Below are 18,322 nucleotides of genomic sequence, written 5' to 3' on the forward strand. Positions count from 1 at the left end.
GTGTCGCGTTTGTTTCACAGTAAATCAGTCGTACACCGTTTAATTGTCATAGACAAACATGTTGCTAACATTATTAGAGTTCGCAAAAAAAAACAAAACACACAGATAGCGTGGCTATCGACCGGTACCGCTAGCAATGGTTAGCACAAGATGTGTTTGAGGCCGTGCGGTCAAAGTCGGAAATGCTTGGACCCGACGCGACTCGGACGTGTCGTAGAGCGCGATTCCGACTTGACGTCACATTTTCACCTCTAGTGGTGCTTAAGTGTACTGCAGCCTTTAGAACTGTGTGTGTGTGTGTGTGTGTGTGTGTGTGGGCGTGACGCGACCGCAGGTTTTCGAGGTGGAACTAGACGAGAATTCAGGATTTCGACCGTCGAGTGTTTTTGTTGATAATTAATTACAGGTTTCTGCGATTTTTCGGCTTCTTTGAATGTGAATATTTTCCGAGTTCTTTGCTCCATAAAATAAAGAAATCGGCATTTTTACGACATTTTCACGGACCGAACAAGTCGGACGAAATCATCGTCAGATCTTAGCGACAAAAACGTGACAGTTAGGGCGTTCTCACGAGGTTTACGCCAACGGTGCTCGTTAGCGTTGCTCGCGATGTTAGCATAAACGCGTACGCGGAAACGCGAGTTTTGCGTGAGCAGAGCTTAACTCTCTGCGGACAGAGGGGTCAAAGGTCAGAGGTTGCTCGTGAGCACCATCATGCTGTGTAGTGATGAACTGCAGCCTTCACAGTTCTGCTGGTTTTAAATCATTCAAATAAAAAAAAACAAAGAGTTTAGTTTTGCAGACTCCGCCTCCGATGACGAATAATTAATGCTCGGAGGAGGAAGAGGAGGAGTCACGTCAGGAAGGGGGCGGGTCCAGCGGAGTCTTTCCCCCCGCGTCCTCAGTCGCTGCTGTCGTCCTCGTCGTCGTCGTCCGACATGTTGCTGTTGAACTTTGAGCGTCCGATGGAGTCGGCGCGCGCCGCCACGCCGCCCGACGTCAGCTGGACGAAGCAGGACTCGCAGACGCGCACGGGCTTGGACGACTGACTCGGCAGCAGGAACTTCTTCTCCGAGCACGGCCCGCACACCACGTAGCCGCACTTCCTGCAGTGGTGGCGGCGGCTGACGGGCGTGAACTTGACCTTCTGGCAGCGCATGCACACGGTGGCCTCCGAGTCGGGCACCCAGACGGCAGCGTGCTCGCCGCTGGGCGCTTTGCCGCTCTTCTGCAGCAGGTCCGAGACGCACTTGCCGATGTGGTTCATCCACTCCGACTTCTCGGTGGCGGTGGCGGCGTAGACGGCGAAGGACTTGGTGGGCGTCTTGATGAGCCAGCCGTTGCGCAGGTCGCCCTCGTCGGGCACTGTGTCGATGGTGACGCTCTCCAGCGGGATGATGTGCTGCTTGTTGTACTTCTTCTTCTGGATGACGATGTTCCCGTAGACCAGGATGTCGTTGAAGAGGAAGAACTGACGCGCCTTCGGCTTCTTGCGGCAGAGCTTGGTGAGGACGCCCTCGCCGATCAGGACGCGGCCGGGGATGGCCAGAGGTTGGCCCGCGGCGCCGAAGCAGCCCTCGACCACCGCGATACGCTTAGAGTTAGCCTCGCTGTTAGCAAGCCGGTCCACCATCTTCACCTTCACCTTCACCTTCACCTGGAAGAAGGAAAACAAAGACGGGGAAGTTAAACTCTCACTCTTTTAAACCAAAGAAAGACGCTGAAAAATGACAGAAAAGTGAAAATATTCACATTTAAGAAGCTGAAAAATTATAGAAATGTGAAAATATTCACATTTAAGAAGCTGAAAAATGACAGAAACGTGAAAATATTCACATTTAAGAAGCTGAAAAATGACAGAAAAGTGAAAATATTCACATTTAAGAAGCTGAAAAATGACAGAAATGTGAAAATATTCACATTTAAGAAGCTGAAAAATGACAGAAACGTGAAAATATTCACATTTAAGAAGCTGAAAAATGACAGAAACGTGAAAATATTCACATTTAAGAAGCTGAAAAATGACAGAAACGTGAAAATATTCACATTTAAGAAGCTGAAAAATGACAGAAACGTGAAAATATTCACATTTAAGAAGCTGAAAAATGACAGAAACGTGAAAATATTCACATTTAAGAGGCTGAAAAATGACAGAAAGTAGAAAATATTCACATTTAAGAAGCTGAAAAATGACAGAAACGTGAAAATATTCACATTTAAGAAGCTGAAAAATGACAGAAACGTGAAAATATTCACATTTAAGAAGCTGAAAAATGACAGAAACGTGAACATTTTCACATTTAAGAAGCTGAAAAATGACAGAAACGTGAAAATATTCACATTTAAGAGGCTGAAAAATGACAGAAACGTGAAAATATTCACATTTAAGAAGCTGAAAAATGACAGAAACGTGAAAATATTCACATTTAAGAAGCTGAAAAATGACAGAAACGTGAACATTTTCACATTTAAGAAGCTGAAAAATGACAGAAACGTGAAAATATTCACATTTAAGAGGCTGAAAAATGACAGAAACGTGAAAATATTCACATTTAAGAAGCTGAAAAATGACAGAAACGTGAAAATATTCACATTTAAGAAGCTGAAAAATGACAGAAACGTGAAAATATTCACATTTAAGAAGCTGAAAAATGACAGAAACGTGAAAATATTCACATTTAAGAAGCTGAAAAATGACAGAAACGTGAAAATATTCACATTTAAGAAGCTGAAAAATGACAGAAACGTGAAAATATTCACATTTAAGAGGCTGAAAAATGACAGAAAGTAGAAAATATTCACATTTAAGAAGCTGAAAAATGACAGAAACGTGGAAATATTCACATTTAAGAAGCTGAAAAATGACAGAAACGTGAAAATATTCACATTTAAGAAGCTGAAAAATGACAGAAACGTGAAAATATTCACATTTAAGAAGCTGAAAAATGACAGAAACGTGAAAATATTCACATTTAAGAAGCTGAAAAATGACAGAAACGTGAAAATATTCACATTTAAGAAGCTGAAAAATGACAGAAACGTGAAAATATTCACATTTAAGAAGCTGAAAAATGACAGAAACGTGAAAATATTCACATTTAAGAGGCTGAAAAATGACAGAAAGTAGAAAATATTCACATTTAAGAAGCTGAAAAATGACAGAAACGTGGAAATATTCACATTTAAGAAGCTGAAAAATGACAGAAACGTGAAAATATTCACATTTAAGAAGCTGAAAAATGACAGAAACATAAAAATATTCACATTAACAAGGCTCTGTTGTTCTGGTGACTCATGTTACAGAAACAGCAGAGTCTTTATATCGACTCAGTGATTTATTTATGAACAGTCTTCTCTCAGGTTTACAAAGGTTCAGGACAGAATCACAGCAAACGTCCCTGAAGACGAACACCAGAGTCTTCGGAGTTTGTCAAACTTTTAGTTTCAATTCAACTACAACTGAATTAGTGCAGGAGTTTATTGACCAATTAAACCATAATAACCAACAGGGAGTTGAGAAAAAACTTTGGTGTGGGAGAGTGAGTGACTTTGGTGTGAGAGAGTGAGTGACTTTGGTGTGAGAGACTGAGTGACTTTGGTGTGAGAGAGTGAGTGACTTTGGTGTGAGAGAGTGAGTGACTTTGGGGTGAGAGAGTGAGTGACTTTGGTGTGGGAGAGTGAGTGACTTTGGTGTGAGACAATATCTACGTAGTGTTGTGTAGCAGCAGTTGTGTGTTGGTTGTCACTGGTTCAGGTCTGAACAGATTAAGGTCTGAACCTGAATGAGTCAAAGACGAGCTGCAGCATGAAGACACACACACACACACACACACACACACACACACACACACACACACACACACACACACACACACACACACACACACACACACACACACACACACACACACACACACACACACACACACACACACACACACACAGGATTCATGTCCTCTCATGCTCTAATAATAACAATAATCATAATAATAATAATAATGAAGTGAATCATTATGTTCATAAAATGCTCAGATAATCTGAATTAATCTGATCACAGTCTGAGTGAACACACTGAACTAATCTGATTCATTTCATCCAGGAAGGTAATCTGAATACATGCACTAAAATACATGATTAACTGAAGATTATATTTTATAATATGTTTTACAGTGTATTTATAGTATATTTTAGAGTATATTTACAGCATTTTACAGTGTATTTTTACAGCGTATTTACAGTATATTTTCGATTGTATTTACGTATATTTTAGTGTCTATTTACAGCATTTTACAGTGTATTTTCGATTGTATTTACAGAATATTTTACAGTGTATTTATAGTGTATTTTACAATGTATTTACAGTGTATTTTACAATGTATTTACAGTATATTTTACAGTATATTTTAGAGTGTACTTACAGTATATTTTACTGTGTATTTACAGTGTATTTTAGAGTGTACTTGCAGTGTATTTTCAATATTTTTTAGAGTGCATTTACAGTATTTTACAGTGTATTTACAATATTTTACAATGTATTTACAGTGTATGTACAGTGTGTTTTAGAGTGTATTTACAGTATTCAACAGTAAATTTGACAGTGTATGTACAGTGTTTTACAGTGTATTTACAGCATATTACAGTGTATTTACAGTGTTTTAGAGTGTATTTACAGCATATTACAGTGTATTTACAGTGTTTTAGAGTGTATTTACAGTATTTTACAGTGTATTTACAGTATTTTACAGTGTATTATCACTCTCAAACGTCTCATGAGTCCAGAGAAACGACCTTCAAATCCACATATATGTCCTATATGAGGATTAAGACTCAAACACAGACACAGATTATCATTAACAAAGACTAGCGTGCTACGCTAATGTTCAGGAATGTTCTAACTGGATGAAACCATTAATTAAGAACTAAATGATAGGTTGATTAACTACAGGTGAACTCTTAAACTACAGGTAAACTCCTGGACTTGTAATCTGTTTACCTGTAAACACGTCAACAAGCTGCTCTTCTTCTCTCTCTGTGTGTGTGTGTGTGTGTGTGTGTGTTAATCTGCAGACACAGGCTGGATTATCATGTTCTGGGTGTTGGACGACACAGGAAGTGAACAGCTCACACATCCTGAGGGCGGGAGGTGGAGGAGGGGCTGACCCTGTGTTGGCCCCGCCCCCCTCACACCAGCCCCGCCCCCCTCATCAGCTCTGGCACAACGAGTTTCAGGACGGGGAGTCGGTGAAAGAGGAAGAGGACGAGTTTAAAAACAGCTGATGGTTTCTTCATCGTCCTCAAACACACTTCACTCAGTGTTCACACTGTGCTGTGAGCGCCCCCTACTGTCGTGAACCACTCACTCTCCTCACACCAAAGTCCATAGAGAAAATCAGTGATTTTAGTCATCAGTGACTCTATGGACTTTGGTGTGGGAGAGTGAGTGACTTTGGTGTGGGAGAGTGAGTGACTTTGGTGTGGGAGAGTGGGTGACTTTGGTGTGGGAGAGTGAGTGACTTTGGTGTGAGGAGAGTGAGTGACTTTGGTGTGGGAGAGTGAGTGACTTTGGTGTGGGAGAGTGAGTGACTTTGGTGTGGGAGAGTGAGTGACTTTGGTGTGGGAGAGTGAGTGACCTTGGTGTGAGAGAGTGAGTGACTTTGGTGTGTGACTTTGGTGTGGGAGAGTGAGTGACTTTGGTGTGAGAGAGTGAGTGACTTTGGTGTGAGAGAGTGAGTGACTTTGGTGTGGGAGAGTGAGTGACTTTGGTGTGGGAGAGTGAGTGACTTTGGTGTGAGAGAGTGAGTGACTTTGGTGTGTGAGAGTGAGTGACTTTGGTGTGAGAGAGTGAGTGACTTTGGTGTGGGAGAGTGAGTGACTTTGGTGTGAGAGTGAGTGACTTTGGTGTGAGAGAGTGAGTGACTTTGGTGTGAGAGAGTGAGTGAGTGACTTTGGTGTGTGAGAGTGAGTGACTTTGGTGTGGGAGAGTGAGTGACTTTGGTGTGGGAGAGTGAGTGACTTTGGTGTGAGAGTGAGTGACTTTGGTGTGAGAGAGTGAGTGAGTGACTTTGGTGTGAGAGATTGAGTGACTTTGGTGTGAGGAGAGTGAGTGACTTTGGTGTGAGAGATTGAGTGACTTTGGTGTGAGGAGAGTGAGTGACTTTGGTGTGTGAGAGTGAGTGACTTTGGTGTGGGAGAGTGAGTGACTTTGGTGTGAGGAGAGTGAGTGACTTTGGTGTGTGAGAGTGAGTGACTTTGGTGTGAGGAGAGTGAGTGACTTTGGTGTGGGAGAGTGAGTGACTTTGGTGTGGGAGAGTGAGTGACTTTGGTGTGGCGTTGCTATTCCTTCCCTTACCTGACTTAAACACATGCTGATGAACATTATGTGATGGATCATCTGTTTAAAGTCACACGTGAAACTTTGGCTCAAACAGAGAAGTCAAGACCAAGAAAAAGAGGATTTAGTGCCGAGTAAATCCTGACAACTACAGAGCAGAGACACTTCCTCTTTACTGTGGTGTGTGTGTGTGTGGGTGTGTGTGTGTGGGGGTGTGTGTGTGTGTGTGTGTGGGGCGGTGTGTGTGTGTTAGAGTGCAACATGTACAGCCTAGAAGCACACCAGGATATAAATCAGATTTCATTTGAACATGAAATGTTTGAGAGTGACAATACCCTGTAAATACACTGTAAAATACACTGTAAATTATACTGTAAAATACATTGTAAAATACACTGTAAAATGCACTGTAAATTAATTGTAAATACACTGTAAAATGCACTGCAAATACACTGTAAATACGCTGTAAAATACACTGTAAATACATTGTAAACACGCTGTAAAATACACTGTAAATACACTGTAAATACATTGTAAGACACACTGTAAATACACTGTAGAATGCACTGTAAATACATTGTAAAATACACTGTAAATACATTGTAAAATACACTGTAAATACATTGTAAAATACACTGTACATACACTGTAATATACACTGTAAATACGCTGTAAAATGCACTGTAAATACATTTTTAAATACACTGTAAATACGCTGTAAAATACACTGTAAATACATTGTAAAATACACTGTAAATACAGATGTATAACCTTTAATTGCAGATCAAACCTGCTTTATTTCTTTACATGAAGGACATTTAAGTGTGTTACAATCATCCTGAAACTCTGCAAGAACGCAAATAATTAGCCTTAAAACTAAACTAGCGTTTAAAATATAATTTTGTTGATGCCATTCATTTCCTCATATATATATATATATATATATATACATCATTTAGTGTATTTCAGAAATGTTTGCAATATAATAAATATGATGATTATCAATTTCACCATATATAGATAGAATAGAGATAGAATAGAGATATTGTGCGATTGTAGACTCAAATGTAAACAACTTCACATAAATCTCACACACTGGTCCTTTAACACAGAAAAGACACGACTGTCATAACAAAGATAATCCGGCATTTTAAATAAAGTAAAGTTAATAAAGTAAACACGTGTTTCCGCCCGGTCTCGAACCGGGGACCTTTCGCGTGTTAGGCGAACGTGATAACCACTACACTACGGAAACTGATTGTCCGTACAATGCTGTTTTCACGTGTCACTACACACATTACAACATCCTTATATGTCATAACACGTTTATTTCATGTATTTCGATGCATAATCACAGAAATGGAAATGTTTATATGTGTAATAATCACATGTAAAGGATTATTTTTCTGTTTCTAACCCTGATTACAAGCTATAGAGTTAAGAGTTTAAGTTTGTAGTTATTAAACCTGTAAAACCTGTAATCCCATACAAGCAGAAAAGTGTCACATATGTGAGAAAGGGGGCGCTGTGTTATTTTCTGACCGACAGACATTTGTTTTTAATGTGAATATAAGGAAATGTCACAATCTTTGAAAAGTGCCGGATTTCCCAGCACGGCCGTGAACGCAACACGGCTCAATAAAGTTTCCCCCTGGTGGTGCGTTCAAGTGCTGGTGCTGACACTGACTGGGGCGGCGCTAGCACAACTTAGCACCGAAGTTAGCTCACACACACACACGGGTCTTCAGTCGATACAAACGCGGCTCCGCTGACGCTAAACAAAGTCAACATTCGCGTGTTTGTTCTCACAGTTTAATGACGTAAAAAGCTCCAGCTTTTCGCGGTGACGGAACTTTACGCAGCGACAACTTTGGTCGCGTTCGCGGCTGTTAGCACGAACTGGGGCAAAAAAAGTAGTGTGTGAGCGAGTCACACACACACACACACACAGAGAGAGAGGGGAGTTTTAAAACACATCAATAACACACTACTTACCCGACAGGGAGTTTCACAGGGACTTGGAGCGGAGTTGTAATCCGGACAGAGTGGTTTAGACGGCGGCTCCCGGTCAGAAAGTGTCCGCAGACGGCAGCTGAAAGTCCGCCGCTGCTCCCGGAATAAACAACATGGCAGCGGAGCTCCGCGGTGCGTTAAGGGCAACGCGGCGCGGTGGGAAAACGGAGCTCCGTCACTCGACAGGGGTGTTTGTATGATTTCAATCGTGTCTTTCTTTATTATGATTGTTTATATGGCATTTGAATGCATGTGAATGGTATTTGAGCAACATTTTAAAAGCGCTAAATATATTTTTTTATGATTTGAAATGTTTTAAATTATTATTTTTAATGAGAAAAAGCTCTTTTTTAATTAAAATGTATATATATTTATTATGGTTAATCGATTAAAAAAAATAAAATATAATAATAATATATATATGTGTTTTTTCAAAATAGAAACTTTTTTATTTCTATTTTGAAAAACCAAACAAAACACCAGTTTGTGTTATTTGTGTACACTTTATTTTTGTAACTTGTGGGAGAAAAAGGCAGCTCGTCGAAGCTTTTATTTATGTAAGTTATTTTTGTTGTACAGGAAGTAAGTTTTTATTTGTTTTGAATGAATAAATGTTAACTTTTGTCTTAAGTTTGTCTTTGTGTGATCACATTATCAAATTATCTTATAAAAAATCGATTGTTTTGTATAAATCTTTAAATCGGTTGAATCGAGAATCTATTTTTAATCAAATCTTGATCCTAAGAATCAGAATGGAATCTGAGCCAATAAACGTCACTCACTCTCCCAGACCAAAGTCACTCACTCTCTCACACCAGTCACTCACTCTCCCACACACCAGTCACTCACTCTCCCACACCAAAGTCACTCACTCTCCCACACCAAAGTCACTCACTCACCCACACCAAAGTCACTCACTCTCCCACACCAAAGTCACTCACTCTCCCACCAGTCACCCACTCTCCCACACCAAAGTCACTCACTCTCTCACACCAAAGTCACTCACTCTCCCACACCAAAGTCACTCACTCTCTCACACCAAAGTCACTCACTCTCTCACACCAAAGTCACTCACTCTCCCACACACCAAAGTCACTCACTCTCCCACACCAAAGTCACTCACTCACCCACACCAAAGTCACTCACTCTCCCACACCAAAGTCACTCACTCTCGCACCAGTCACTCACTCTCCCACACCAAAGTCACTCACTCTCTCACACCAAAGTCACTCACTCACCCACACCAAAGTCACTCACTCTCCCACACCAAAGTCACTCACTCTCACACCAGTCACTCACTCTCACACCAAAGTCACTCACTCTCCCACACCAAAGTCACTCTCTCTCCCACATCAAAGTCACTCACTCTCTCACACCAAAGTCACTCACTCTCCCACACCAAAGTCACTCACTCTCTCACACCAAAGTCACTCACTCTCTCACACCAAAGTCACTCACTCTCTCACACCAAAGTCACTCACTCTCCCACACCAAAGTCACTCACTCTCTCACACCAAAGTCACTCACTCTCTCACACCAAAGTCACTCACTCTCTGTGTGACAACAGTTTCACTCATTCACACACTTTCAGCGTCTTCTTTCCCTGATGACCTGAACACAACCCAGGAGAAACAAAAACATGGTCTGGAACAACCTTTATTTCAGGGACCGGAGCGAGCCGGAGTCCATGTCACAGGCAGGGGGCGCTCACAGTGAGAATGACCCCAGTGATCCTGGCGAAATAAATGACTTCACTTTCACTCCTGAGGGTTTTGTCTTTGTGTGTCCGTCTCTCAGATTACAGCAGATTATCAGTAGATGATCAGTACGTGGTCTTCCAGGAGCGCAGGTAGAGCTGCACGGGCAGCAGAGGGTTCCTGTTCTGCAGACTGGGATGGAAGACGTCAAAATCCACCCTCCTCACTCTCTGCAGGTAATCCTCCAACACCACCTGCAGCACGACACAGATTAACAAGAAGAAGAAGAAGAAGAAAGTGCTGACGTCCTTTTTTTGGCAGATTATTTTGCAGCAGTTTGTGACGACTCACCGTCTGAAGGAAAGCTGGAGTCGCTGCAGCTGGAACTCTGAGACTGAACGAGCGAGCCTGAAAACACAGAGGCAACTTTATCACACACACACACACACACACACACACACATGCTACTGTTGTTGTTGTTGTTGTTGTGAGACGTACGTGCTCCAAATGGACGTGAGCTTGACTGGCGATGTCGTAAACAACATCCCGAACGTTCTGTTCCCGGCTGAGGCGGATGAAGTTTTCCTGAGACGCTCCGTGCTGCAGGAAGAGAAGAAAGAATCATCATCATCATCATCGACCAACTCACACCAAAGTCACTCACTCTCCCACACCAAAGTCCATAGAGAAAACCAGTGATTTTAGCTCACAGGGACACAGGAGCTGCTGGTCCTCTGCTGCCTCGTGTGGTCACTTTGTGTCACTGAGTTAAGTCTAAATGAAATATTTTAAAAGCTGAATTCACTTAAATCAGTCATTGTAAGTTAGTGATGGAGGCAGCAGTGGATCAACAACTCCTGTGAACTCCTGTGTCTCTGTGATGTTAAAATCACTGGTTTACTCTATGGACTTTGGTGTGGGAGAGTGAGTGACTTTGGTGAAGGGGCTAAAAATGCACTCACCAGTATGCAGACGTCCATGGGCAGGTAGACCTTCCTCCGGCGGCTGTGATAAGGCGTCGCTCTCAGACACGTCACGATCCCCTGAGCTTTACCGATGTGACTGGCTGCGTGGTCAGCGTGGACGCTCTTCACTCCTGCAGAAGACGCACACACACATTGATTTTAACATCACAGGGACACAGGAGTGGCTGGGTCACCTCTGATGCTAGCTGCTAATGTTAGCATCCCTGCCCAACAACGTATACTATCATTCTGCATTATTATTTTTTTTAATGCCATATTAGCATGTTAGCATATGAATGACCTACTTTGTGGCCTGAGCCTGACTCAGAGAAAACAAAATGGCTGCCAGCAATTTTGACAAGGAAACTGACACTTAACTAATGAATTATACGTCAGTTCAAGTCTACGACGTCTTTAGAACACGTTTAACATCTTTATCTTTAACTGTTGGACAGACTTTAACAACAGGAAACTGACGTTTGTAAACCACTCACTCTCCCACACCAAAGTCACTCACTCTCCCACACCAAAGTCACTCACTCTCCCACACCAAAGTCACTCACTCTCCCACACCAAAGTCACTCACTCTCCCACACCAAAGTCACTCACTCTCCCACACCAAAGTCACTCACTCTCACACACCAAAGTCACTCACTCTCCTCGCACCAAAGTCACTCACTCTCCCGCACCAAAGTCACTCACTCTCCCACACCAAAGTCACTCACTCTCTCACACCAAAGTCACTCACTCTCCCACACCAAAGTCACTCACTCTCCCACACCAAAGTCACTGACTCTCACACACCAAAGTCACTCACTCTCACACCAAAGTCACTCACTCTCCCACACCAAAGTCACTCACTCTCCTCACACCAAAGTCACTCACTCTAACACACACCAAAGTCACTCACTCTGCCACACCAAAGTCACTCACTCTCTCACACCAGTCACTCACTCGAACACACACCAAAGTCACTCACTCTCCCACACCAAAGTCACTCACTCTCCCACACCAAAGTCACTCACTCTCCCACACCAAAGTCACTCACTCTCCCACACCAAAGTCACTCACACCAAAGTCACTCACTCTCCCACACCAAAGTCACTCACTCTCCCACACCAAAGTCACTCACTCTCCCACACCAAAGTCACTCACTCTCCCACACCAAAGTCACTCACACCAAAGTCACTCACTCTCCCACACCAAAGTCACTCACACACTGTGAGCTAAAATCACTGGTTTTCTCTATGGACTTTGGTGTGAGGAGAGTGAGTGAGTTTTACTTGGTGCAGAGAGACTTTCAAAGACATTTCCATTTCCTCGTTGTTACCTAAACACTCCAGCTGCAGGTAGATCAAAGACGACTGAGTGTTCTCTGAATACGACTCCAGTTCCTGAAGGTTCTTGTAGGCTCGATCGTCCAGATCCTTCTCCTGGAAACAACGTTTGGTGTGTGAGTGTCACAAGGTTTTCAGGAACTCCCACATTTACATTTTTGTGAGAAACGGCGAGAAATTCGAGTTTTAGCAAAACTTAATCTGAGATTACACAGTAGAGACTAAGCTAACGTGTGTTCCGCGCGTGTCTTACTCTCTCAGTGATGATCCTCAGCAGCCAGCGCTTCGTCAGCTCGTGTTTCCTCACCGCCTTCAAAATAAAAGCCCCAGAGTTATTACACAGGTTTTTAGAAAGGGCTAAAACACGCGATATCGAACGTGTTTTGTACGGCAAAAAAACAACAATAGCAGTTAAATCTTCTTAAATTGTTCATACACTATGTAAACATTGTAACTAAGTGACAGATATTTAAATATCTTTTATTATATAGTTATATAGTTATTATATAGTTATAAAGTTTACCCTCCACAGCTCAGCAGTGACCGGCTGCTCTGGAGGTTCATCTCTGTAGACGTCTGCGATGGACGACTTCCAGAACTGCATCCTCATCAGACCAATGGACTTCTGGGAAACTGAGTCCTTCACCTGAAATATAGAGAGAGAGAGATGTGAGATATGAGTGGAGGAGGAGGAGGAGGAGGAGGAGGAGGGGGAAGAAGAGGAAGAGGAGGAGGAGCAGGAGGAGGAGGGGGAGGAGGAGGAGAAGGAGGAGGAGGAGGAGGAGGAGGAGGAGGAGGAGGAGGAGGAGCAGGAAGAGGAGGAGGAAGAGGAGGAGGAAGAGGAGGGGGAAGAGGAGGAGCAGGATGAGGAGGAGGAGGAGGAAGAGGAGGAGGAGGAAGAAGAGGAAGAGGAGGAGGAGCAGGAGGAGGAAGAGGAGGAGGAAGAGGAGGAGGAGGGGGAGGAAGAGGAGGAGGAGGGGGAGGAGGAGGAGAATGAGGATGAGGATGAGGATGAGGATGAGGAAGAGGAAGAGGAGGAGGAGCAGCAGCAGGAAGAGGAAGAGGAGGAGTAAGAGGAGCAGGAGGAGGAGGACAAGGAGGAGGATGAGGAGCAGGAGGAGGAGGAGGAGGATGAGGAAGGGGAGCAGGAGCAGGATGAGGAGGAGGAGAGAGAGGAGGAGGAGGAGGAGGAGGAGGAGGAGCAGGAAGAGCAGGAGGAGGAAGAAGAGGAGGAGGAAGAGGAGGAGGAAGAGGAGGGGGAAGAGGAGGAGCAGGATGAGGAGGAGGAGGAGGAAGAGGAGGAGGAGGAAGAAGAGGAAGAGGACGAGGAGCAGGAGGAGGAAGAGGAGGAGGAAGAGGAGGAGGAGGGGGAGGAAGAGGAGGAGAATGAGGATGAGGATGAGGATGAGGATGAGGAAGAGGAAGAGGAGGAGGAGGAGGAGGAGGAGCAGCAGCAGGAAGAGGAAGAGGAGGAGTAAGAGGAGCAGGAGGAGGAGGACAAGGAGGAGGATGAGGAGCAGGAGGAGGAGGAGGAGGATGAGGAAGGGGAGCAGGAGCAGGATGAGGAGGAGGAGAGAGAGGAGGAGGAGGAGGAGGAGGAGGAGGAGGAGGAGCAGGAGGAGAACAAGGAGCAGGAGGAGGAGGAATACCTGCCTGTGCCACCTCCACATTAAAGGCTCTCAGAGCCAGAGAGGAGCGTCGCGCCTCCTCCGGCAGCAGGAGGGAGGAGACGAAGCCATCGTAGTCTCTGGACCTGAGGAGGAAGTGAGGCAAATAAATATCACCATTATAAGAAACCACTCACTCTCCCACACCAAACCACATAGAGAAAATCAGTGATTTCAGCTGATTTTAAAATCACAGCACACAGTTGTTGATCCACTGCTGCCTACATCACTAAGTCCTAAAGTCTTATTTTGTAAAATTCGGCTTTTAAAATATTTACTTTAGACTTAACTCAGTGACACAAAGTGACCACACGAGGCAGCAGAGGACCAGCAGCTCCTGTGTCCCTGTGAGCTAAAATCACTGGTTTTCTCTATGGACTTTGGTGAGAGAAGAACTGCATCAAAGTAATTTTTCAGACCGACTTTTCCAACAGGAAACGGAAGTCCGTAAACCACTCACTCTCCCAGGCCGTGTTTACTCCAGATTAAGGGGAACCAAAGTGGGAGGACGCTATTCCGCGTTACACGGGCGGAAGTAAACGACAAAACACCGGCAAACGTCATAACCTCATTAACCCTGAATACGCCACGCCCACTGATGAAGACTGTTGGTGAACACCTGACTTTTCACGGTTCTGAACCAAATCGTCTTCCGGTCTCGCGCTCACCTGACCAGCTCGAGACAGAACTTCTCACTGTGCAGCGGGTCCGGTCTCCTCGCGCTGCTGCTGCTGCTCGCCGTCCTCGCGCTGCTCTGTTTTCCCGCCGCTCGTCGTGGACAACAAACTCCGGCGCGTGACGTGTTCCGGAAAATGTCCCGGTACACGGAGCTTCTCCGGGTCAGTAACCCGCGTTTAACCCCGACAGCGGCGGCCATGGTCCGTGGACGTTATTCGCCCGTTAGCAAGTCAACCATTCCCCTTCAACTTCCAGCTGTGTGTCGTTCAAAACACTCCCCCTGCGAACACGCAGCCGCGGACTTAAAGTTCCGCTTTGACTAAAACGTCAACGAAGCCGAAATAAACTCTATTTCTTCCCTTTTTTTCCCACAATTTTGCAAAACAGTACATTTGAAAAAAATATATTCAAGCATTAAAATAATTAATCCAGACAAAAACAAACGCACAACAAATCATTCTGGAAAAAATATTTAATTATTCATACAAACTGAACCAAAACATAGTTTTCTGTAACAACATAAACATTTTCTGTTTGTTTGTTTGTTTGTCACAGAGACTCAGGAATAATGTTCATAACAAACAAAACTCACCAACAACAACAGTACAGACAAAATATTTGCATTAAAACAAACATTTTGCAGACTGCAAATCATGTTTATGTTTTGAAATCATGTTTTGGCGTCATGTGGCGCCACCTACCGCTGTCTACCAAACATTGCAGTCGGTAGAGTCTCAGCTGCCGAGCAACCACGGGTTGAAACAGTTACGTCAGAAAACCAAACCCAAAAGACCTCGGTGTTTTGAATTTGAGTGTAGTAACCGTCTTTGGCCACATTCTTACACATGGCGCCTTTAAAGAGAAGGCGGAGCTTCGACCCAGTCCCACACGTGGACGGATCCGTCCGAGGCGGCAGAGAGCAGCGTCCTCGCTCGCTCCGGGTGCCAGACGTGGGAGGCCACGAGGGCGGAGCCAACGCCGCCGTCGTGTGACGACAACGACGAGACGGCGTGACCACGATGCTCGAACAGCGGCCGGGCCTCCTGAAGCTCCGCCCCCCAGAGCGAAGAGTTATAGACGAGAACGTTTCCGCTGAAACCTGACGACAGGAAGAAGATCAGCGTGAACTTTGACCTCCGGTTCTTCACAATAAAACTCATATTTTACACACGTTTAAAGGTTAAAACACAATCCTGCTGTTTTCAAAATAAGAGTCTCTGTTTTGTTCATAAAAACTAAAATACAACCCTGCTATTTTCAAAATAAGAGTCTCTGTTTTGTTCATAAACACTTAAATACAACCCTGCTATTTTCAAAATAAGAGTGTTTTGTTCATAAACACTCAAATACAACCCTGCTATTTTCAAAATAAGTCTGTTTCGTTCATAAACAATCAAATACAACCCTGCTATTTTCAAAATAAGAGTCTGTTTCGTTCATAAACAATCAAATACAACCCTGCTATTTTCAAAATAAGAGTCTCTGTTTTATTCATAAACACTAGAATACAACCCTGCTGTTTTCAAAATAAGAGTCTCTGTTTTTGTTCATAAACACTAAAAAAAAACAACCCTGCTATTTTCAAAATAAGGGTCTCTGTTTTTGTTCATAAACACTAAAAAAAACAACCCTGCTATTTTCAAAATAAGAGTCTCTGTTTTGTTCATAAACACTAAAATACAACCCTGCTGTTTTCAAAATAAGAGTCTCTGTTTTATTCATAAACACTAGAATACAACCCTGCTGTTTTCAAAATAAGACTCTGATTTTGTACATAAACACTAAAAGACAACCCTGTTTTCAAAATAAGAGTCTCAGTTTTTGTACATAAACACTAAAATACAACCTTGCTATTTTCAAAATAAGAGTCTCTGTTTTATTCATAAACACTAGAATACAACCCTGCTGTTTTCAAAATAAGACTCTGATTTTGTACATAAACACTAAAAGACAACCCTGTTTTCAAAATAAGAGTCTCAGTTTTTGTACATAAACACTAAAATACAACCTTGCTATTTTCAAAATAAGAGTCTCTGTTTTGTTCATAAACACTAGAATACAACCCTGTTTTCAAAATAAGAGCTTCAATTTCTGTTCATAGACACTAAAATACAACCCTGCTATTTTTCAAAATAAGAGCCTCTGTTTTGTTCATAAAAACTAAAATACAACCCTGCTATTTTTCAAAATAAGAGCCTCTGTTTTGTTCATAAAATCTAAAATACAACCCTGCTATTTTCAAAATAAGAGTCTCTGTTTTGTTCATAAACACTAAATTACAACCCTGAGAATTTCAAAATAAGAGTCTCTGTTTTGTTCATAAACACTAATTTAGAACCTTATTATTTTCAAAATAAAAGTCTAAGTCTTTGTTCATAAACACTAAAATACAACCCTGCTGTTTTCAAAATAAAAGTGGCGAGCCCTGAGCGGTTCTGCTCAAACCGACCTGATACTGCGAAACAGTCGGTCAGCGCCGGGGACCACGACAGCGTGACGTCGTCCACGCCGCAGCCTCGCGTCACAGCGCTCAGCCGAGCTCGACCCACGGCGACTGCCGGGTTCCTCAGGTCCGACACCAGAGCTTCACCGGACGACGACAGTCTGACGAGCCTGCAGCTGCTGTACGGGTCCGGACCTGCAGAGGCGTCCGCCGTCCACCAGAGGGCAGACTCGCCCACAGACGTAGACGCAGGCGGAGGCGAGCGCTGAGGGGCGGCGGACGTCCGTGTGTCGGCGATGTAAACGTCGCCGTTACTGCAGCCGGCGAGGAACACGTCGTCGCTGAGGAACAGCAGTGAACTCAGAGGATCTGCTGAGTCACACTCTGAAAACAGACACCTGTGTTGGCTGCAGTGCTGGTTGTGAGCAGCAGAGGGCGCACACAGCACAGCCATCATGTCATCACTTTAGAGTGTGTCAGTGTTACCCAGGTCGTACAGCGTCTGCCCTGAGGTCAGCTGACTCAGCCGCACGTCGCAGCTCCGGGAACCGTGAAGGACGCGCGGCTGTGATGTGGGAGGAGCCGCGATCCTGGCCCCTCCTCCCTCTGCGCGGCTCCTCCCCTTCCTGCCGCCGACGCGCCCCGTCCTCCTGATCACGTCTGACGTCAGGACGAGAAACAGCATCAGCATCAGCATCAGCATCAGCATCATCATCATCATCATCATCATCATCATCATCTATGCTTCATGTTTGGTTGCCATAGTTATGGAAAAAATATCTCACACCTTAGTTTCAAAATAAAAGCCTCAGCTTCTGTTTGCCCACACTAACACGCAACCCTGCTGTTTTCAAAATAAAAGTCTAATAAAAGTTTCCTGTTCATCAACATTAAAAAACAACTCCACAGAGATTTCAAAGTAAAAGTCTCAGTCTCTGTTGGTTCATTCTAAATCACAACCCTGCTATTTTCAAAATAAAAGTCTAAATTCCAGTTCGTCCACACTAAAACACAAACCCAGATTTCAAAATAAAAGTCTAAATTCCAGTTCGTCCACACTTAAACACAAACCCAGTTTTCAAAATAAAAGTCTAAATTTCAGTTTGTCCACACTAAAACACAAACCCAGTTTTCAAAATAAAAGTCTAAATTTCTGTTTGCCCAAACTAAAACACAACCCTGCTATTTTCA

The 18,322-nt window shown here is 43.6% G+C and overlaps 3 protein-coding genes across 5 annotated transcripts in view; all 3 read right to left on the reverse strand.

Moving 5' to 3' along the window:
• Positions 1-714: 714 nt before the first annotated feature.
• plekhf2 (pleckstrin homology domain containing, family F (with FYVE domain) member 2) lies at positions 715-8,422 on the reverse strand. Of its 2 annotated transcripts, none has more exons than XM_083910319.1 (2): positions 8,327-8,422; positions 715-1,645 (listed from the first exon to the last, which is right to left on the reverse strand). In XM_083910319.1, exon 2 carries the CDS (start codon positions 1,631-1,633, stop codon positions 902-904), a length of 732 nt encoding a protein of 243 aa, XP_083766445.1. In that variant the 5' UTR covers positions 1,634-1,645; positions 8,327-8,422; the 3' UTR covers positions 715-901. The 2 variants fall into 2 exon arrangements, with proteins under 2 accessions (XP_083766445.1, XP_083766444.1); XM_083910318.1 differs by having other exon boundaries at positions 715-1,657; positions 8,327-8,374.
• A 1,613-nt stretch (positions 8,423-10,035) lies between these two features.
• On the reverse strand, positions 10,036-14,942 carry ndufaf6 (NADH:ubiquinone oxidoreductase complex assembly factor 6). Of its 2 annotated transcripts, none has more exons than XM_083910311.1 (9): positions 14,679-14,942; positions 13,997-14,096; positions 12,867-12,989; positions 12,597-12,653; positions 12,337-12,439; positions 11,004-11,137; positions 10,540-10,641; positions 10,393-10,449; positions 10,036-10,295 (listed from the first exon to the last, which is right to left on the reverse strand). In XM_083910311.1, the coding sequence occupies exons 1-9, from the start codon at positions 14,885-14,887 to the stop codon at positions 10,167-10,169; spliced, it is 1,014 nt and encodes a 337-aa protein (XP_083766437.1). In that variant the 5' UTR covers positions 14,888-14,942; the 3' UTR covers positions 10,036-10,166. The 2 variants fall into 2 exon arrangements, with proteins under 2 accessions (XP_083766437.1, XP_083766436.1); XM_083910310.1 differs by having other exon boundaries at positions 13,993-14,096; positions 14,679-14,821.
• Positions 14,943-15,542: 600 nt separating this feature from the next.
• The window catches only part of wdr73 (WD repeat domain 73), a gene marked incomplete at both ends in the record, with an annotated part of 6,572 nt that continues 3,792 nt past the window's right edge, over positions 15,543-18,322 (reverse strand). Inside the window, 3 exons of the mRNA XM_083910352.1 lie at positions 15,543-15,787; positions 17,138-17,515; positions 17,618-17,791. Of these exons, the coding sequence (XP_083766478.1) occupies positions 15,543-15,787; positions 17,138-17,515; positions 17,618-17,791 (797 nt within the window). The remainder of the gene's footprint in view (positions 15,788-17,137; positions 17,516-17,617; positions 17,792-18,322) is intronic.

Source organism: Microchirus variegatus, assembly GCF_963457635.1.
Source record: "Microchirus variegatus genome assembly, chromosome: 2".
NCBI classification, from domain to species: Eukaryota; Metazoa; Chordata; class Actinopteri; order Pleuronectiformes; family Soleidae; genus Microchirus; species Microchirus variegatus.

Bases quoted from the DNA above. Each gene is read 5' to 3' on its own strand.
- plekhf2 (XM_083910319.1), bottom strand. From the start codon at position 1,633: ATGGTGGACCGGCTTGCTAACAGCGAGGCTAACTCTAAGCGTATCGCG.
- ndufaf6 (XM_083910311.1), bottom strand. From the start codon at position 14,887: ATGGCCGCCGCTGTCGGGGTTAAACGCGGGTTACTGACCCGGAGAAGC. The intron at 12,990-13,996 runs GCAGGTATTCCT...TCTATATTTCAG, and splicing joins TTAATGTGGAGGTGGCACAG to GTGAAGGACTCAGTTTCCCA. The intron at 12,654-12,866 runs GTAAACTTTATA...TTTATTTTGAAG, and splicing joins TCACTGCTGAGCTGTGGAGG to GCGGTGAGGAAACACGAGCT.